Here is a 21,710-nt window from a genome sequence, read left to right on the forward strand (position 1 = left end):
TATTTAGTTTCCCGTTCGCTATGTGGCGAACATAATTTTCGCCCCTGCTTTCTTTATTTTCGGGTTTTCTTTTTTTACTTAACCAAATCCATCACTACGCCATCATTGATTTAACACTTCATGCTTAGTGTCTATGGACATCCGATGACGTAACTTATGCAGTGCACAGGGCTTCATTCAGAAGGACACGAAGATGACGTGACCAATATGTTGCCAAGAAAAAAAGTTCGGTCGTGGATTGGGCTGATATTCTTCGTCTCTAGTACAATGCGGTGAAATGAAACGAACGCTCGCCAATAATAAAAGCATAATGAAGTGACTAACTTTTCCGCGAGTGTTAGCTTTATTTCACCATGTTCCTTCCTCGCCAAACGTGTTTTCGTCCAACTTTTGATTACGTACAGTGCACTGCACCGCACTTGTTAAAACATTTATTGCTCTTTCCACTTATCGCCAATGGTAGAGAATATTTTGTACGAAACGTGTGTTCTGATTTTTATTGATATAAACACAATTTTGTGGGGTAATCGCAGGTGATACGCTGAGTATACTTCCTCCTTCACCCCCCGCCCTCCCCCGCACACACACGCGCACACAATTTTTTTTTTTGCAGGCAAAGGATGGGAAACTTCCGGGGCTTCGGCGGTCCACTTCCGGAATCGTGGCACGTTCAACAGGTGCAACTGCAGCACCAAATACTGAAACGAATGCGGGAGTTCGGCATGACGCCCGTGCTGCCAGCGTTCGCTGGACACGTTCCGCGAGCCATAGAAAAGTATGCACTGCAGTTCAAAAACCAATTACGCGTGCTTTCAATTACCCCGGTCGGTTGTTGCACGCAATTGTAATTGCGTGCAACAACCGATATACAACAACCTGGTATATACAATAACCACGTAACATGGTGTTTTCACTACAGCCTGGAGTCCAGTCCAGTGCTCTTAAGGAAATCTATAACTGCCCTTGTAGCAGTTGTTGACACTGTCTGATCGCGCAATGCTGATTAATTACGCATTATGAAAGTTAGTTGAGTGCCTCCTGCATACGTTTATGTTGTGTTCTGTTGTGCGCTGTTTTTTGGTTATGTTATTAGTAATATTTGTTTTGCGGAAAATAGTAGGCGTAACATACAGAGATCGGGAAGACACTAGAACGGGTCAGACAACAGACAGGCGTAGTTCTAGTCGATGTACCGTATTTACTCGATAGTAACGCGAGGGGTGACTTTTTTTTATAGGAAGAAAAAATAGAATTTCGGTATTCGATTGTGTAATGCGAGGGTCGGCTTTAGGTAGAAACAATCTGGGAAAAATAGTCGCGTTACATTCGAGTAAATACGGTATAAGCAAAAGAAGTGGACCTGGGCCGGTCACATAATGCGTAAGGCAGAGAACCGGTGGTCAGTTAGAGCAACATAATGGCAACCGGGGGATTGGAAACGCAGTCGAGGACTGGAGCGAATCAGATGGAGTGATGAAATTAAGGTGTTCGTTAGGGGTAAATGGAATAAGCTCTCGCAAGACAGGACAAATTGGAGGTCGCTGGGAGAGGTCTTCGTCATGCAGTGGACGTATGCATAGGCTGAGAACGATGAATGATGACGATTGCGTGCTAGATCTTTCTTATTGGTTGTGAACATTAGCGACGTACTTGCTGTCTTTTCTACGGAGACCAGGAGCAGAGAGAGAGAGCAATCATCTGGGTCCAAAGCGCTTATGTGACGGCGCAACACCTAACGTACATCTGTATCTTATTAAGCAACAAGAATTTTCAACTGATACCGCCCGTTTCAATTGATATCGCTCGCCCTCTATTTCGAGAACTGCTCCTTCTCCTTCGCGAAGCAAGAAAAAGAAAAGAACGCTGTTCTTGCTCACATTTACTCTATGGCTTCTGTGACGAAAAAAATGTCTCCAGAGTAACGGGCGGACCCGTAGCCAGGAAATGTTTTTTTTTTTGGGGGGGGGGGGGGGGGGGGGGTGCACTTGCTGAACACCTTGACTATTTGAGAAAAACAGCTATTTTCATTATTTATTTTTGGTAAAAACACCTACTTTACAAAATTTCGGGAGGGGGGGGGTAGCCCCTGGTAATGGGTACCTTGATACACAATTCAGTAATACTTTTCAAGTCATTCCCCACTGATACCTTTTGTTCTTCGTATGCGGTTGTTTTTAGTCATGACAGTCGGCTGACATTTTAAATATAACTCGTAACATAAAAAATGGTAAGCCAATTAACTGATGGTACTGGTGGTACAAGTGGTGGTAGTTCATGTCACTGAACAAAATAGCCCAACTCACCCTTGACAACTCCAAAACTTGCACAAGGCATTACTATAGGGACGCTAACTGTGACCTAGCTCACTTCTTCGTGATGCCGGAAAGGTTTGTAGCAAGCAACTAGCGTACTGTTTCATGTGCAAAAGCCATGCAGGCTCACTAAAGTCCCTTCGCAGGTTGTTTCCAAACACAACCATGTCGAGAACATGTTGGCAGGACTTTGAGGAGCGGTATGCTTGGTAAGTAAGGCCTTTGTTCTTTGCAACCAGTTCTCTTTGTTGTGTAAGTTTTGCAAAGTTTGAGTGCGTGCATTTGTAACAAACGCCAACCTTGTGGATACGAGGCTTTATTCGGCTAGGAAAGCCAGGCTATCTTTTTTATTAGGGTCTTTGAAGCTTCATCCAAGGTTGTTAAAGATTTTCGGTCATCGTCAAGTCACCCATCTGGGATGTCCTATCCGCTAGTGGCATTGAAAATAGAAAGTACAACATGAAATTGTGTTAATGACACAAATCCGGCGTTGATACCTTTTTGTAATTGATAGTAATTATCAGTTGAATAACTACACATGCACAATTCCAAGGAGTGTGGTTTAAACTCAGGAAGGTGTTCTGACGTCAGCGTCACGCAAGGCCGATTTCAAATGACTTAGACATTAAGTAAATTAAGTTCTGCTTCATTGAATGGTTTCCTATTGAAATGAATGTTTTTTTTGCTAGGGTAATGACAACCTGTGCACAAACTCGGACGTGAATTGAACTGCTTTAGGTCAGTTCTCATGATACGCAATCCATTTTATCTTACGTGGTCTGTACTGCCAACGTGTGCCACTTTCTTTCCTTCTCAGCCCGACATTCGTGTTTCCAAACGAGACCCTTTTTGTGACCATTGGCAAGCTGTTCCTGCAACAGGTGAGTTGAGCACCAACTATATGCTATACCCGCAGCGTTAAAATCTCTTAGTATCCGAATACCCAGAAAATTCGCTCTTGTAGCATTTTGCGCAGAAAATGCATGCTTGTTATATCTACTTATCGGCTCGGCCCAACGCGAATAGATATTGGATTTTATTCTGTCATGTGTTTTCGCGATGAGGTAGATTTCGTGGCAACAACATTCCTTTGGATTATATCCACACGAGCTCATATACTTTCAATGCAGTGACTTTGTTCGTGACATGGTGGAATCGGGTATCATTAACTTCGCAGTTTGCAACCTGTACTATAATGTTCACTGTGTACAGAAACCTTATGCGACACCTTTTTTTTGCAGTATCGACTTAATTTACAGTGCGTCTTCTGATTCTTAGACTGCACAATTCTAAATTTCTCGACAGTGTTCTCACGGAAATGTTTTCAGCTAATACGGAACGTTAAGCGCTCAGCAAAATTTGAATTGTAATAAGCTCTTCCACAGTCACGAGGAAGTGATGCTGCCGTGACAGGTTGGTGATCATACCCTTCAGCCTGTCATGGCTGGTTGGTCACTATATGCACCGCTCAATTTGGTCAACAGTCAGTGACTTAAGGTGATCACACCTGAAAGTTCATTAGTAAACACAGAAGCGCCACTCATAAGGGCTTCATGCGGTATCACAAGTATTCTTGTTACATGTTTTTTGTTTTTGTTTCTGTCAGTACATCGCAGAGTTTGGCACAGACCACTACTACAACACTGACCTCTTCAATGAGATAAACCCTCCTTCTGGGTGAGGAATCGTCATTTGTTACTATGTGTCATCGTTAACGAATGTAGACTTTTACGATTCCTGGTCTTAATTGCTACCAAGCCGCCTACCGACGACATTGATAGCGTAACTATTCGAAGATAGCAGCTGTAGTGATGGGCTCACGGTTAGTGAGCAGCTGAATTTGATCACTTGCTGCCCACAAAGGGCTGGTCAGAGGTAGAAGCTTAGTTTGGTGGTAGCGCTGCTTTAAAAATAAGTGAATAGAAATATCTTAGGGACGCATTGTACGTGCAATGAGGCAAGTAAGATGAGGAGAATGTGACGGTACTACTTTCGTTTAGTTTCTGGTTACCTGCCCTCTGATGTCGTTACGGCTTGCGTAAAAACTAATAGGAACGTTTCTTCGGAACATGTGTTCCCATTGAAAACACTCTGTTTCCATTTTATTATGTCGAATGCTTTCTGTTATCGTTCACCCTTCTTTTTTTACGAATGGCTGGCACTCGTGCAGCTCACATCGTCAGCCTGTTGTCTATAAGAAATTCGTTAATTGCCAGCACTGATTGTTTGACCTCCAGGAACATATCCTTCGTTCAAGATTCTGGCAAAGCCGTGTTTGCAGCACTGACGGAGGCGGACCCTGAAGCTGTTTGGTGAGTCCTTCTGCACTGAGAATACATTACGGCAGCCGTCACAACGTTACGCCCGCAACAGTGGTGTGTGTGGTAGCGAACATGCGACGTGCGCATGCGTGGTGCGGCTTACATGTATCATATAACAGCGGTAGCTGTACAACAATAAAGTGGTACGCTAAAACTCGCTACTTAGCCAACCAAATCCGCTGTCGACTGAACATGTGGCTAGCAATATGACCCACTCCTATTGTTGGGCTGCCATCAGCTACATTTGCTAGTGATGAATGATGATGACGCTGATGACCTTGATGATGGTGATAAATTTTCATACCACAAGGACCAGCTCTGGCCATCGAGTGTCAACTGATAAGAATGCTTCATTTTGAAAATGAGTGTTCGATTTACCCGAGATGACTTTCACACTTAGTGCTAGAGGCCCATGTACTTGAAGTTAGGTGCACGTTAGAGTACCCCAGATGGTCGAAATCAATTCGGAGTCCTGTACTACGCCGTGCCTCATAATCATATCGTGGTTTTGGCACGTAAAACCTCACAAATTTTACTAAATCGCGTGTTTATGCCATGTTTTGTTTTTGTGTTCTTTATTCAGATTTTTTTCATGAAAGAAGTAGCTGGCGCCATCGAATGTAGCCTACAACTCCCCAAATTAACAGGGTTGTAGATGAGGCTAGTTGGTTCAACAAAATTAAGGCTTCGGCGTACATAAAGCAAGCACTAGAAAGAGTATACAAAATTTGTCCCGTTGTAATAAAATTTCATTTGGAAGTAAGCGCTGTGTACGTGCCCACTCTTCTTTGTCTTATTTGTGCTGTAGTCTTAATCATGTCAACTGCCGAACATCGCATAATCTTGAAAAAATAGGCTTCACTCAACGTTTCACTTTTCTTCGTCCCGTTTCCATAGGGTCATGCAAGGGTGGTTGTTCATCAACGACCCTTCCTATTGGACGCCACAGAGGGCGAAGGCTCTGCTGACGAGCGTCCCTAAGGTAATCCACTGATGCGCTTACCGTTCGGCCTCGTTCGAGATTCGGCGTTATGCGCAGGAATGACTTCTCCGCTGAATAAATTCAGCCTTCCGAGTAGACGCTGCTCATTATAAGCCCTTACACAAATGCCATATATGGCTGTGTCAGGAATTGGGGAAACATGGCCATATATGGATATGTGCCATACATGGATGAGTTTCATATATACAAGCCCTTTATAAACCTAATTTTATATAAGGCTGTATATAGGTGATTGCTACATATGTCACGCTTATGAGAGGCAAGTGCCTCCGCCCACCATTGTGTACAGTTTCCGCTATGCAACGTTAACTTAGTTGCTTGCCACGCTTGGTGCGACAAAAGAGGGGCTGTGTATTGTTTTGGTTGGCTGCGCACCGACGACCTTAATGAAGTGATCGGGCTTTTAACGACAGCTACTGGCAAGATAGTAGAAAAAAGAAAGTATCGGGACGTGAAATTCGTTGGGCCTGTGTGCGAGCGGAGCGTTTTCAGATCGACGGTGAATCGGGCGACTTGGCACTTGTTTTACTGCTTGACTGTCTATTGATGCATAATTAAGTTTTTCCGTGCATGTTCGCACCCTGCAATTATTTCATGCCAGTTATTTCTTACATAAGTTATAATTCACGTTACGCTACTTACTTTGTCAACTTGTGCGATACGGTCACTACTAAATTAGCGAGTCGTTCACTTGATACCATATGCCTGCAAGTTTCCCAATTTCATCACACCGCCTAATTAATCATCCGAGGAGGTATTAAGACGATTCCGGTAATGAGCCCGTGCCGCAGAAAATCCGGTGTCGTCGGCGTTGTCCAGGAGCGAAAAATCCCTATCAATTCAAAGTATTAGTACAGGTCAAATAATGCTCATATTGATGCCAAATTTTAATGATTCAATTCTCGGGCTGTTATAACTATTTGTATTTTTTTATTTGTTGCCGATTGTGGGCGTTGTACGTTCGCAGGGAAGGATGTTAATCCTCGACCTGAGTTCCGAGAGACAGCCCGTGTACGAGAAGCTGTCCATGTTCTACGGCCAGCCTTTCATCTGGAACATGTTGCTCAACTACGGAGGCGTTCTGGGAATGTACGGGTCGCTGAATTCCGTGAACGAGGTAAGTCGTAGATTACGCGTCATCAAAATACAGCGGAAACACATCAGCAGTAGCTGTCGTTAAAAGACAGCTGAAGCACATCGTATGGTCATTGCATAATTCGCGTGTACTAACGCTCTAAACACTGGTCTCCATTTCTTTGGCATTATCAACCGTTGGCCACCCTTGTCCCTTCCCCATGTAGGGCAGCCAACCAGGCTCGGGCCTGGTCTGGGTCCCGCCTTTCATTTATGCTTCCTTCCACATCCCATTCCATGTTTTTCTCTCTTTCTCTCTACCGCACACGTTGCACCTTCATGTCGCCGCTTACACTGTGCGAGGAGGCCATCCCGACAGTTCTTTGGCTATGGTACATTACTTTGACTTGACTTTGACTTTTACTTTGGTACACCGTTAAAAAACCCTTACTATTCATGCAATTAGTGCCTAAAGCCATCAAGAAAGAAAATGGAGACATTATGTTTACAAGACTGCCGCTGAAGTGGGCTTTGTATAAAGTTGTGCCGAGCTTATGCTGTATGATGATTACGAAGAAAATGTTCGTTTCAGGGGCCGTTTAATGCCCGGAAGGCAAATGACTCCACTATGGTCGGGACCGGGTTGACGCCCGAGGGCATCAATCAGAACGATGTGATGTTTGAGTTCATGAACGAAAATGCCTGGAGGTCGTCTCCAGTCAACGTCAGCGAATGGTGAGAGCTGTGTATTATCAACTACATACCGCGATACATGCGTGTTGGTTTGAAAGGTAGCGCTATATGTCAGACACGTAGCCAGGATTTTTTTTCCGGGGGGGGGGGGGCAAATTGTTCGAAAGAGTCTTTCCATGGCAAAAAGAAAAAAGTTGCCCGGGAATATATAAGGCTGGACGAATTTCGGGGGGGGGGGGAGCATCCCTGCCCCCCCCCCCCCCTGCCTACGTGCCTGCTATATGTGTTTGTGCCATCCTCTTTTCTGTCGCTGTTGAGCCGCTCTGGGCCGTTGTTAAGAATCCAAGCCAACCAATTCGTCATTTAGCCAGCTTCATTTCAAGGGTAGAATAAAAGAAGCGAGGCTACAAAAATGTATACGTCATTGCTTGATATTGACGTTTAGAAGTTGACATAGGTCATTTTGGTATAAGTTGGCGTATTGAAGAATTTGCACGAACACCCAGTTCATGCCGCAAGAAGTAATATTTTTACCTGCGTGATACTATGCTTCAGTTACGTAAAGGGCACGTCACGTAATAAGTGAGCTGTTCCGTGTAGAGGAGTGCACGACGGATACAGATGGGCAAGCGAGGTTGAACAAAACAGCGCCACCCGTGTTTTGCAGGATAGATAACTACGCATTGCGAAGATATGGCAAGGAGAACTCCAACGCTACTTCTGCATGGAGGCATCTTGCGGTGAGATACTGTCGGCCCGGCTAGGTGTTGTATATATTTTGTTATTTTTTGCGTTTGCTGGCCATTTATGTACAGGTGCATTTTTCATATTATGTGCACACAGTATGTATGTATGTATGTATGTATGTATGTATGTATGTATGTATGTATGTATGTATGTATGTATGTATGTATGTATGTATGTATGTATGTATGTATGTATGTATGTATGTATGTATGTGAATATGTAAATTTGCGCACAAGAATTCCTCGAGAAGCACGTACCAGGCGCACTGAACACGCGACCTTCATAACGTGTTGTGGCGAGTTAATGGGGCCCCGTAACACTTTCAGCGTGGTCAGGAACTGCCGATCGGTAGCCGAGGCTCCTGAGAACACGTGAGCCAAACATCATAGCGCAGCACGCGGCCTGGAATTTACAATTAATTCTCAAATTCAGCGTTAAGTCGCTCGCTCTTCTCTCGATGAATGATGCCACGAAACCAAATGACCGCGCCATGAATACAAAGTCCACGGACACTGGCTGTTTTGAGCGTCGTGAGCTGCATAGTTACCGCGGCCTCCGCGAGATGCCGCCACGTGCCCGCTCCCGCGCTCGCGTTCACACTGAACGTAAGCTGACACTGAAGGCGTTCGAAGAAAAAAAAAAGGAGAGAAAGTGCTCAAGATCATGAAGCGCGCTCACGAACCGATGTAGCTTCTTGCCTCCTTGTCCCCCCCCTCCCCCCTTCTTCCTTTTATATAGCTTTCAGCGCGCTCGCTGGTGCTAAAAGTGAGAGAAAGCGCCTAAAGCGGGCGACAAACCCCTGTAACTCCGCTCGTATTTGACGGATCCTAAAATGTTGTGCGGCAGTCGATTCGGGAGGCAATAAACTCATTTAGTGAAGCCATTCGATGTTTACTTGGAAAAGTGTTGCAGGGCCCCTTTAAGGCATTACCTACACAGCATTAAGTTGAGTTGTTCAAGTGAACTTTACTCTAGGTAACGTTCGTCAATGATTATGTGTACGACTGCTGTGGGGCCTAATTTCAGGAGAGCGTCTACGACTTGGATCCGTCCACTCTTGTGAAGGACCACGGACAGTACGCGCTGGTGGTGCGACCGTCGCTCCACCTCACGAATAAGGTGAGCCTGCTGTCTCGCTTGACTTTTGATCTTAGAAGGACGTGTAACGCAGTATTCGACGCGCATTTGTGCGCGATATATGACTGGACGATTTCTTAAGAAGTCTTAGCATGCTTAAATGTACTTGTGGGCTAGTTGGTTTATCATTACGGCATTTGTTTCCTCTTGTTTTCATGTTCGTCCTTTCACCCGATGTGCGCTGCTGTATGTGCCGTAATGTTCTTAGCATAGTCTCTTACTTTGGAAACTCGTGCAGTGTCGTAAATTGTACGGTGCCAGAAAAATTGCAGCTGCCACTGTTTTTCTCCATAACACAATGATCTTCGTACGAAGTTGTGTTGGTTATGTGTCATACACGCAACATCGGTGAAATGTTTTCCAGAACGCTTTCTTCTTTGCATATATATGTGGCTTATGTAATGGAAAACGCATTGCAGCACCTTCTTCGTCATTGCGATCATCATCACCCGTAACGGTTTTGCGTGGTGTAAGACATGCACGGCATTTTGGACCGCCGAACATGCTGTGTCATCAAGTTTGCCGCTGAAATTTAGCGTGATATGCAGCTGCAGATAGATAGTCCATTTCGCTGCAATGATGTGAAGACGCTCGTCTTTGTACGCTCTAAAGCGGTGCACCCGGAACAACTTGCGTACACAGAATTTCCTCGGTTGACGATATATGTACTTATACACTTCGCAACGTTCAGCTGCAGCATGTATGTGTCCCTTCCGCACCTTAATATAATATAAAAGGGGGGGGGGGGCAGAGTAGCAGACCGTTGGTCTTGATTCATCTGACATCATGGCAGTTACCTAAGAAACCAATGAGCAAAATGTAATTGCTCACACCATAACTGCTGGAAGCTTCCATTAAGAAAACAAAAATTTAAGTCCGCACTCACAGCTCCAAGGATCGAGGAGGCTACGTTCCTCCTCAACGTTTGTGTACAACTTCACCAACATTCACAGTTTTAGGGGTATGCTGCAGAGTTATAGATGTGGCGCACTTGACAATTTGTATCGGATATGTGGAGTGCATTCAAATTAGTTATGATGGTGCTGTCCTTTCGTGGTGGAGCATCGTGTGTACCATATATTCAACATTTCGCTATTTCTCGCAGACTTGGTACGACCCTGACCACGTTTATACGGCCTGGTGGGATCTCGTGAACGCGGCCAAGGATCCCGAACTTGCTGAACAAGGAACCTTTAAGTAAGAGCAATGCTTGCCTGTTAAATAACTGTAACCAATTACAAGTGAAACAAAAAATAAGCCGTCTATTGCATCCTCGTATCCCGTAGCCATTCGTATAGCTGCACCCGCATCAGTTGAGACCGCACTTGAACAAGTGGCAGAAGAAGGTGCCTTATTACAATTATAGTTACTTTGTTCAATGTATAAAATGAAGTTGCAGCGACAAATTACAGTAGTGTTTTGGCACGTAATACACTGCAGAACTTATACGTTATAATATTAATACAACCACCCTCTTCCTTCCCCCTGCTTCACGTTCACGACGTCCGTCATTACCCACATAAAAAGCTAAGAACGAAACAAGGGGAATGGATCTAGGAATGGTCCTAGGCATTGGCGTAGCCGGGGGGTGGGGGTCGCAGGGTGTTGGAGGTCTTACCCCGCCCCCCTCTCCAAGTTTTTGAATTTTCCATGTGCATACACGCATACATACATAACATGCACGAACATACATAAAGGGTGGTTAACACCCCCCCCCCACCCCCACCCCACCCCGCTCCGGAAAAAAGTTCTGGCTACGCCCCTACATCTAGGAATTAAGAATGGATCTAGGAAGCGATGGGAAAAAAGCTAGGAACTCTAAACATCTTATTACGCTGTGGATATTGCCTGGCGGCTAAACATTTTGCTTTAAGTAAAGCTGCTGGCCGGACTAGTTCGACTATCGTAACTATCGGTATCGTGAACCTAATTAAATTCCCTTCTAGTACGCGGTCCAAACTGCTTCCGCTTGTAGAAGAGTTTCGACGAGTCTCGTGCGAGTGTCCCATATAATTCACTGTGTATGTTCCATGCGTTGCAGGTACGATCTCGTCGACGTCACCCGCCAGTCTCTACAGCTGCTCATTTACGACGCTTACGTTCGTATTAGGCACTGCTTCTGGAAGAAAATGAAGGAGAACTTCGGGTAAGTGTGACGACTCGGTATTTTAGGGCGAAAGCCTTAGATGTCTAATCAAAAGCGAAAATTGACCGTCGGCGGCGTCAACATGGGTGATGAAAAAAACATCATCAAGTGATGACGCCACCATATAACGTCATAATGACGTCACATATCGACAAAATGTGTGACGTCATCGCATACATCGTCGCTCGGTCAAAGGTGGGCCGATCACGGAGGCAACGCAAAGCCAGGTGAAGTGCAGAAAGCTAGCCATGCCTTCTTTCCTGGAGGCAGAGCAAAACTACGTTGGGTGCAGAAAGCTTTCGCAGTGGGGCGAGGGAGGATCAATAGATCGACTGAGAAGTAGAAAAAGAAGATGGCTTTCCCCTTCTAGCCATCTTAGTCGATAGCATAAGTAGGCACAAGGGACACTGCGAGTTTTAAGGCGAAAGCCTTTAATGTCTCATGCTCGCGGTGTACGTCCGTCTGACCGTGCCCTGACATGGTGCCAGCCGTGGCCTCTCCCCCTCACGCTCTCTCTCTCTCAGCAGTCACGTGATGGCACCAGTGAGGCATAGCAACAGTGGCACGTTGCTCCTTCCAACGCGCGTTGCGCAACTGTTGCGCAACGCGGCGGCGGCGTTAGAATGTGGATTCACCCGATACCATGGCATAGTGAGTCGAATGGCCACAGGCTTTCGCCGAACGCACTTTGGAATTTACAAACTGTCCTTAATTTTTTTTTCAGTGTGTTCGATGCAAATGCCGAGCCGGCATACTTGTGAGACATGCGTGCTTGCTACTAATTTTTGGAGTGTTTATGCCGTGAATCGTACAATCATTTGTGTTGTACCCTGTCGATGCAGCGAAACTCGAATGCGTTTTCTGCTGTGACGCAGCAGTTAGGCCGACCGTTAGAGAGCCCCGAAGTGTCTGTAAAACATACATACATACATACATACATACATACATACATACATACATACATACATACATACATACATACATACATACATACATACATACATACATACATACATACATACATACATACATACATACATACATACATACATACATACATACATACATACATACATACATACATACATACATACATACATCTCACAGCAAGCAATGAAAGACATCCTAGCATCACGTCCTATGCAGACGGTCTTCATAGAAGACTGAGTAAAAAAAAGTGGGGGTCTTGTGAGTCCGACTCCTTGATCCCGCTATTCGTGCATTCCGCACGATTACCCGGTATGTGCGGCATTTACATCTTGTGTGAGGACAAAAGGTGTGGCGCTAAAAAGACGGAGACGAAGTGAGGACACGAACCGACATACACGGGCTTCAACTTCGCCCACGTCTTTTTAGCGCGACACATTTTGTCCACGAGTAATGAACTAACTATAGCTCAGCAAACAGACACGGTTACATGTTACGATTTTGCTTCGTAACATGCATGTATGCATGAGTGCGTGAGAACTCCTTGTAATGCTAACTGGAATCACTCACTTTTTCAGGAGGCTAGCTGCGATGATGACAGAGATGTTTATTGACCTCGACACCTTGTTGGCATCCGACCCACATTTTCTGCTCGGAACGTGGCTACGGGATGCACGAAACTGGGGGACGACTGAAGAGGTATATCTTTTCGTGTTGCGTGTATTTTCGGGAAGTTTCTTTGTACCGGGCGGATCAGTTATATCGTGTCGACTCATTGTTGCCGCATGCAAAACGCAGTGAGTCTGCAAAGCCAGTTCATGTTCACCGCTGTGTGCGAATGCTTGCTCTAGCGTCACGTTGCATCTTGCGGAATTTTCACGAGCTATGCTCGTGCGCGCATTCGGTGCAACGTGTACGACTGCTTAGTAAGGCGAAATCCTTATATTCTTTTGTTTGTCCAGACGAGCATTGCCCTGAGAGCTTCACATCAGTTTTCGGCCAGTAATCCTTGCATGCCGTTGAATGGCCGTTCATTGTTTTCTCGTTTTCACTGTTATCACTAGAACAAATGTTCGCTCTTTTCGATTTCGTCGCTTTGCAGTTCGTGTGTGTGTTTCGCCTTTGAATTCGCGCATGTTTCTGCTGCTCTGCCTTCTTTTTTTTCGTTTTTGTTTTGTTCTATTGGGCCTCATGTACTCCTCAAACTACCATTGTAGCATTTCGCTCGAGGCCCATTTCCTGTATTTTGCTGGAAGAAACATTCATTTATTCATCGTCATTCATATCTCACGAGTCAAGAAATTTTCGAGATTTGTCGAGGCCTGACGATACATCCCGAGACCTTGTCGGCGGTGGCTTCAACACGAACGATGAAGAAAGAAAAGAACTAAGTAATAAAGCTCAGTCAAAAATCACGTGATACTCGAGTGCCGACGGCGTACCTAAAATTACATGACGTCATCAACGCCACAATAACGTCACAGATGGTCAAAATTTGTGACGTCATGATGACATCATCACCCAACATCATCGCTTAGTCAAAGGTGGGCTGATCCCAGAGGCAGTGCAAAACCATGTTAGGAGCAGAAAGCTTTCATGGGAGTGGCGGGAGGGGGGTGGAGGATCAACACCATCGACTCAGATGAAAAAGGAGTAAAAGAAGGCGATGGCTTTCGCCTTCGAGTCCTCTCAGGCGAATGCATAAGGGGCGGTGTGTCTTTTTAGGGGCGAAGCTCCTTAAGGCGGCACCCGTTCGTCCCTCGGAGTCGTAGTAGTAGTGCGTAACAAGTCTTACGCTTTGACCTCCAAGGTGGTGCCGGTGGGAGATTTTTCCTGTGCGTTGTTGAACAATAAAAAATTCGCAGCGTTAACTAAAAGCCGAATTCTTCTGTCTCTCATTCCACATTAGCAGCCATTGGCATGTTCCAGTAGGAAACGTTAGTAGAAGTACAAGTGTAAGTGTTAGCTAAAAGCCGACTTCTTCTGTCTCTCATTCCCATTAGCAGCCATTGTTTACCTCCAAGGTAGTGCCTGGTGAGATTTCTCCTGTGCGTGATTAAACAATAAAAATTTTGTTCAAAACGCCGTTGATTGATGAAATAAACCTACGAAAGACGCCAGATGTTTTGTAAAAGCAAAACGAAAGAACGCCAGATGTTTCTAAAGCAAAGCGAAAAGACGCCAGCTGCTTAACGAAAGACGCCACATGTTTTCTAAAGCAATGGTTTTCTAAACAATGAAAATTCACAGCGTACATGTAAAATTAAAGTGAGCTGCAAGTCGTCATAACTCATCGAACCTTTAGCATAAACGCGCCGGATCTCACGTCGGTGATGATGTACTGGGCAGAATTCACGGAAGATTCACGGTTTACCGATGAACCTCCGCAGCTTCGCCCACTCATCATCATTCACTCCGTGGATATGCTGTGATTTTTTATACACTCTAAGAAAAAAAGGTGTCCTTTGACTCTATTTTAGGGGCGAAGCTCCTTAAGGCGGCACCCGTTCGTCCCTCGTCGTGCTCGTAGTAGTGAGTAACAAGTCTTACCCTTTGACCTCCAAGGTGGTGCCGGTGGGAGATTTCTCCTGTGCGTTGTTGAACAATAAAAAATTCGCAGCGTGCGCGTTAACTAAAAGCCGAATTCTTCTGTCTCTGTAGAAGTGTAAGTGTTAGCTAAAAGCCGACTTCTTCTGTCTCTCATTCCCATTAGCAGCCATTGTTTACCTCCAAGGTAGTGCCTGGTGAGATTTCTCCTGTGCGTGATTAAACAATAAAAATTTTGTTCAAAACGCCGTTGATTGATGAAATAAACCAACGAAAGACGCCAGATGTTTTGTAAAAACAAAACGAAAGAACGCCAGATGTTTCTAAAGCAAAACGAAAAAGACGCCAGCTGCTTAACGAAAGACGCAAGGTGTTTTCTAAAGCAATGGTTTTCTAAACAATGAAAATTCACAGCGTACATGTAAAATTAAAGTGAGCTGCAAGTCGTCATAACTCATCGAACCTTTAGTATAACGCGCCCGATCTCACGTCGGTGATGGGGCAGAATTCACGGAAGATTCACGGTTTACCGATGAACCTCCGCAGCTTCGCCCACTCATCATCATTCACTCCGTGGATATGCTGCGATTTTTTTATACATTAAAGAGTCACATCTGTAGCACTCCTTTTAAGAGGCAAGTTGACGCTCTTCAGGAGAGTCGTGAATTGACTCTCTTATGGAAGGTCGCGCGTTCCACGACTCCCCTAAAGAGGGTCAACGTGCCTCTCTAAAGGGAGTGCTACACATATGACTCTCATGTATAAAAATAGAGTCACCGTTCTTAGAGTGTAAGGCGTGTCACTGGCTTTGAAATCTTTGGCTTTCACGACATAGAGTTTCATATTATAACATGAAACTCCTGCGTTTGACGGTCTCTGCGACCCGTGCATTATTTTTAAATTTGGCAAGGGGGAGGGGGGCTCACTTTCAATAACACAGTTGAGACAAACAGTTATGCAGACTGATTTCTCTTCTACGATGCCAACTACTGACAATCTTTGAATTTTTTTCCTCTACTGCAGGAATCAGACTTATACGAGTACAACGCACGTAACCAAATCACGCTTTGGGGTCCGAAAGGCGAGGTAAGACTTATTTGTTCATTCGGTATTTCTATGTATGTCTCTCTTTTTTTTTTACACAGCGCGAATGATTTAACGTGAAGCATCACCGTGAACTTTTCAGATCCGTGACTACGCGGCCAAGCAGTGGTCAGGGCTCGTGCGAAGGTGAGCGGTGTTCGTGAGCATTGACATTGGTCTGAATAGGGCTTTGCCAATACCAATATATATATATATATATATATATATATATATATATATATATATATATATATATATATATACGAGAAAAGGTTATTCTGGGTTCGGGTATACGCATGAAACAGACACGCGTACGAAGCGATATTACGTTTCGGCCGCGGGTCCGGCCTTCATCATTCTGATGAAGGCCGGACCCGCGGGCGGCCGAAAGTCAATAAATCGCTTCGTACGCGTGTCTGTTTCACTGCGTTATAGGTGGTGTTTTATATGCTTACATACGTAATAATAGTAATTATTATTTGGATTAGTTCAACAAAAACATAGTTTTTGTTGTGCACGCGAAGTGCAACTATTTCGCTACTAGACACAGTTAACGTCAGGAGGTGCCTCCTAGCGACAGCAATTACGAATTTGCTTGTAATTGGTTAAGCTATACAAGTGTTCTATCGGTTAATGCGTTACTTTATAGTCTGTGTGTGCTCCTTTCTTCTTCCTTGTTTGTTTCGCGCAAAGTGGCTAAAAGATGAATTCGTTCCAACTAGGTCGGCTAGCAGTTTTGCTTCAGTTTATAGTGCCGTTTTTTTTTCACAAGGGGGTGCGATTTTATTTTTTCAGCTACTACCTGCCCCGCTGGGAGCTGTTCCTGAAATCTCTGTGGTATAGTCTCGATCAGCACGTTCCTTTCAACCAGACGCTGTTCGAAGAGCAAGTCTTTAAGCTTGTCGAAGAGCCTTTCACGTTGAGCCGAGGCGCGTACCCCACGTGGCCGCAAGGTAGGACATTTGCACTAAGCCTTACATGTTTAACACTTTTGTATACTTAGCGCATTGTCGGCTGGTGTCATGCGCATGTGTATATATATGCGGCAATAGGCAGTCGAAACAAGCTGGAAGTTCAGGGGAAGATGGACACCTGAAGAGATGAAAACATTCTTGAATAGGCAGTGTCGCTGGAGCCAACGTTTCGATAAGTGTACTTATCTTCCTCAAGGGAGCAACTGCCGTGGAAGCAGCTGTCTTGAAGGCAACTGCCCTTGAAAACAACTGCCTTGAACACAACTATCCTAACATAAACTAATTCGAAAGCAACGGTCTTAGAAGCAACTGCTTTGAATTCCTTGGAAGCAACTGCCTTAAAATAAAGTGCCTTGGAAGCAACTGCCTTGAATTCCTTGCAAGCAACTGCCAATGAAAGCAATTGACAATGAAAGCAACTGCTTTGGAAGCAACTGTCTTGAAGACAACTGCTTTGAAAGCAACTGCATTATAAGCAACTGCCTTGGAAGCATCTGCCTTGGCTGCACTGGAAGCAACTGTTTCGAAAGCAATGGTCTTAGAAGCAGATGTCTTGAAATTAACTGCCTTGGAATCAACTGCCTTGAAAGCAACTGCTTTGAAAACAACTGGCCTGGCGAAGACGAGTCCACTTGTCGAGTCGAGACGTCGGCTCCTGCAATACTCCTTGTTCAAGGATGTTTTCATTAATGGACCGTCGAGACATTCTGGCCATCCATTGAAACAGCCGGCTATAATGTAGCCTACCTCCCATACGTGTTCAGGCATTAAAGAAACAAAAAGAAAACAGCGGACAGGTAACCTCGAAACACGCTTTGGACTGTATACTCATTATAAACAGAATGAGTCTTATCCTATATCCTAAGCCACGCACTTTTATTGCAAAACAACAAACAAAAAAACAACAACAACAAAAACACGCAAGGCATTCTCAAAGGGGCAAGGCAATGTATGGAGTCAATTAGTACCCGTTGATTTTGAGTCTAGGCTCCGATTTAGAAGCACCACACGAAGAGCAGTTACAGAATGTATTTTTCGTGTTAAGCTGCCTTATTATTTCTGTTCTTCGTGTCGTGCTTTTAAAATCGGAGAGTATGCTCAAAAGTTATATACGAACAAGCAGCCTATCATGGTCGTTGCTGACTGTGATTTCTGCTGATTGCGAAAATTAGGCTGATCACAAGGATACGAGTTTAACAATTCCGGAGAGGGTACATGTGCGTAACGTACTATAAAGAACCAGTTTTTTCAAGGCCCTGACACGACGCCTACTCGTCTCCGTTTGTTCCTATGATCGAAAACGTCTAAGGACTTACCGGAAGTGATTCTGAAGTTTGTGAGTAGTGTGTCTTCAATACAGCAATGAAAAACAAAGAAAGAAACATTCCAGAACTTTTATGTACTTTACCAACCTGTTATCATCTGCACGCGATACATCGCCGTGTATACAGTGTGTTAACGCTGTTTCAAAAGAACAAAACGTTTGGCATGTTGATGTTGGATATTTGCATGCAAACGACGCAGCTGTCCTCAGCTCCTCTACTCGACTTCGTTGTTTGCGCTGTTTTTGCAAATAAGAAGTATTGATGTGTGATACGTTCGTTCGCGTGAAATCACGATCGATTGGAGTTATTTACATGCCTACGGAACGTATTATTAACCTATGTGAGCTTTTGCATTGTTAACTGAAGCGATGTTTGGTTTGTGTCGTCACAGGTGACTCCATCGCCATCAGTGAAGAGCTGCAGAGGAAATACAATCTCCTGCTGTTTCGAAATCATTGAGAAGAGCAACAAAAGAAAATCGTCGTTCGGTCTCACGGGAAGGCCAATTGCAAGAAAAATACTTGGACCCCGTATAGGTCAAACCACCTTTGTGACCGCTTAGATACAAGTCAGCTGACCGAGGCCTACGCCTGGACGGTTGCTATTCGTACACGGGCTCGAAAATAGGAGTGCGCATGCGCAGTCCCCTGTAGTTGTGTCATGTCTCATTGCCATCCGAGTGCTCGTGTCACTTGCTGAGGTACTACTTCCACATTATTGGCTAAAACCTTTACAGCATACCAGCCATGCTACTTTGCCAAAATTTCTTTATCGCTTTATACCATTGAATACATACACCGACGTTTAAACGCCACCATACTTGTACAGGGTCGAGCACTTCTAAGGTCAACGTGTCATTATTATTCAAGCCGGAAAAGCTAGAGCGCCTATTCTACTTCACGAGGGAAATGGTCGTTTTATGACGTCTAATCATGGTGTCGATAAACGCAATAATAATTTTCTGAATTACTGTATTTACTCGAATATAAGCCGATTTTTTTTTTCGAAAAAACGATGTGCGAAAGTGGGCGGGGGGGGGGGGGGTGTCGGTTTAGATTCGAGTACAATGATTAAGCTTTTTTTTCTCGCCTTGCAAATTTCGGATGTCGGTTTAGAATCGGGGCCGGCCTAGATTCGACTAAATACGGTATGTATTGAACATCAGCTTCTATGAGGTCTTGAATACTAATGATGTGTTCAGCCTATAGATGTGGACGACCCTGTACATCCAGCATATTTAAAGCAGCATTTTATCTTCGTCGGCTTTTCGTCCTACCTGATGGTAGCATCGGCTAAAGACGAAGGCAACAGAAATGGCACACTCGACACAACGCAGCGCTGAACACAGTCCCTATCTTCAGCCTGTGCTACCATCAAGTAGAATGCAATACCACATTACCACTCTCATCGGCTTGTCGCCCGCCTATCTCTAAAACCACAGCGGATGCGGTAAATCCTCTTACAATATGGCGTACGTTGACTTAGCATGCATAGCCCTAATACCCTATACCAGGCGCATATGATCAATCCAAGGTCTAAAGTTCCGTTGCAGTGGGCTGTTAATGTGTACATTGTCGCCGTATGTAACATAAAACATGTTGCCTCGATCTCATGAGTATAGGATTTGCTTACGCGAAATATTGTGCTTGCAAAGTCTGATATTCAACGTTTTCGCATAAGTGTGTGCTCAGCAGGAACGCGGCCGCTGGTGTTCCCCACAGTGGTCTAAGCGAGTTCTCCGCAAATCAAATAAAGATTGTATTGTCACATTTCGGAAGCTTGCTCTTGTATCTATTTCCTGTGTCCATACTGGGATTTCCTGTGTGTTCTAAAACGCACTACCGGCATGTACTCTGCAGCTCGACCGAATGGAATCTCAAATTGCTGGGAAATTCAAAGTTTTCTCAGACCTATGGTGGTCTCTAAACTTTATAGAGGCCGACTCTACGGGCTATTTCCCCTAGTCAAGAAGCCTCGACGCTTAGGAACAGCTAGCGTTATCCTTCGCTTATTCCCAGAGCGCAAAAAAGAGAATAGTTGGAAAATGTAGGCAATGAACGCGGCTTGGCGGCGTATGGTGCTTATCTGGAGGGCTAGAAGGATATTTGAGACATGAAGGACGGTCAAATCGGTGAGTAAAAGCTAGTTAAAGGAGTATTGACACGAATTTTAGAAATTTTCGTATTGTTTCTGTAAATAAAAACACTTGCTTTGCGAGAGAGAGAGAGAGAGAGAGAGAGAGATGGAATATAGGAAAGGCACGGAGGTTAACTAGACTACGTCCAGTTTGCTACCCTACACACGGGGAGGGGAGAATCATAAATAGAGTACCGTGGTTCCTCGAAACGATTGAATATATTGGAAATGCCGCTAACTAAAAAAAAAGAAAACTTTCGATTTCGATGTCGTAGGTTTAGATCACCTGGGGACAACAACTCGCGGCGTACTAGCAGCAGCTCTGGCGTTTGCTGTCAGTTTCACGTTGCGCTCGTAAACTACGATGAGTGAATTGTCGTCCAGAGACTCCGACAGCGATTTCGGCCTCATGTAGGACGCAGAGTACGCAAACCCAGCCAACTGTGTTGACTCATAGCGCCTAGTGCAGTGGGGACTCGATGTCAGATGCTGCGCGACGAAAACTTTCAAAATCATACTAAAATATTTTGTAGGTGCTTCCTGGCTCCGGTGTGCGGAGAGCGTTAACACTGCATGCCAAGCAAACGAAAAATGTCCTTTTTGCGCTGCCTCAAAATTATGTCAGTACCTGTTTAAGCCTTGGAAAGGTAACTGAGCCCATATTTGTGCGTGTTGACAGTACATCCGTGCCATCTTGCTGTTCACCATGAACTTGTTCACTCAGCGTGTATCCAGGTCGAAATTGCCCTGGTTATATTGAGACGGAAAAAAATTATCCGTGAAACTAACAGTCTGACACAACGAGCTCTTGCCCGAGTCGTAGCCTTTAATGACAGCGTTGTAGAGAGCGCATGAATTTAAACGGGATGGTTCATGACTTGAGTATAACCAACGCACCAAAGACTGTACATAAAGGAAACACAACGAAACCATTGTACAGTCCGCGTAAATCGTTTATGGAACACGAGACACGAGAAAGAGTTGACTATTTCCGCTGCTCCGGTAAGCAGCCTAGAATTGAGATTTACGGCCTGTTTTAAAACGCGCTGACAACGTGTACTGCGCAGTTCGACCGAATGCAGTCACAAATTCCTGGGAAATTCAGTTTTCTCACACCTACAGGTCTCTAAACTTTTGGCGCCGGCTGCAAATATACAGTTCCTACATCTACTCATACGTACGGTTGTCTGTGACAGTACGTTGGGGAAGTTATTTTTTCTGCAACCTAATGGTGAATATCTCTTGCGTAATAGAACTTGAAAGAGTTACGACTTGTACTGCTTGT

At 44.7% G+C, this 21,710-nt stretch overlaps 1 protein-coding gene across 1 annotated transcript in view; it reads left to right on the top strand.

Annotated features, from left to right (window-relative positions):
- LOC119405483 (alpha-N-acetylglucosaminidase) overlaps positions 1 to 19,235 on the top strand; it is a 37,842-nt gene extending 18,607 nt beyond the window's left edge. The window contains exons 7-23 of the mRNA XM_049419420.1: positions 614 to 775; positions 2,459 to 2,521; positions 3,130 to 3,193; positions 3,919 to 3,989; positions 4,550 to 4,624; positions 5,531 to 5,615; positions 6,604 to 6,753; positions 7,303 to 7,445; positions 8,071 to 8,143; positions 9,177 to 9,269; positions 10,393 to 10,484; positions 11,329 to 11,433; positions 12,939 to 13,059; positions 15,931 to 15,993; positions 16,094 to 16,137; positions 16,786 to 16,943; positions 18,681 to 19,235. Coding sequence (XP_049275377.1) covers positions 614 to 775; positions 2,459 to 2,521; positions 3,130 to 3,193; positions 3,919 to 3,989; positions 4,550 to 4,624; positions 5,531 to 5,615; positions 6,604 to 6,753; positions 7,303 to 7,445; positions 8,071 to 8,143; positions 9,177 to 9,269; positions 10,393 to 10,484; positions 11,329 to 11,433; positions 12,939 to 13,059; positions 15,931 to 15,993; positions 16,094 to 16,137; positions 16,786 to 16,943; positions 18,681 to 18,748 — 1,630 coding nt within the window. The 3' untranslated portion in view covers positions 18,749 to 19,235. The remainder of the gene's footprint in view (positions 1 to 613; positions 776 to 2,458; positions 2,522 to 3,129; positions 3,194 to 3,918; positions 3,990 to 4,549; positions 4,625 to 5,530; positions 5,616 to 6,603; positions 6,754 to 7,302; positions 7,446 to 8,070; positions 8,144 to 9,176; positions 9,270 to 10,392; positions 10,485 to 11,328; positions 11,434 to 12,938; positions 13,060 to 15,930; positions 15,994 to 16,093; positions 16,138 to 16,785; positions 16,944 to 18,680) is intronic.
- Positions 19,236 to 21,710: the final 2,475 nt, after the last annotated feature.

Source organism: Rhipicephalus sanguineus, chromosome 9 (assembly GCF_013339695.2).
Source record: "Rhipicephalus sanguineus isolate Rsan-2018 chromosome 9, BIME_Rsan_1.4, whole genome shotgun sequence".
In the NCBI taxonomy this organism is placed as follows: domain Eukaryota; kingdom Metazoa; phylum Arthropoda; class Arachnida; order Ixodida; family Ixodidae; genus Rhipicephalus; species Rhipicephalus sanguineus.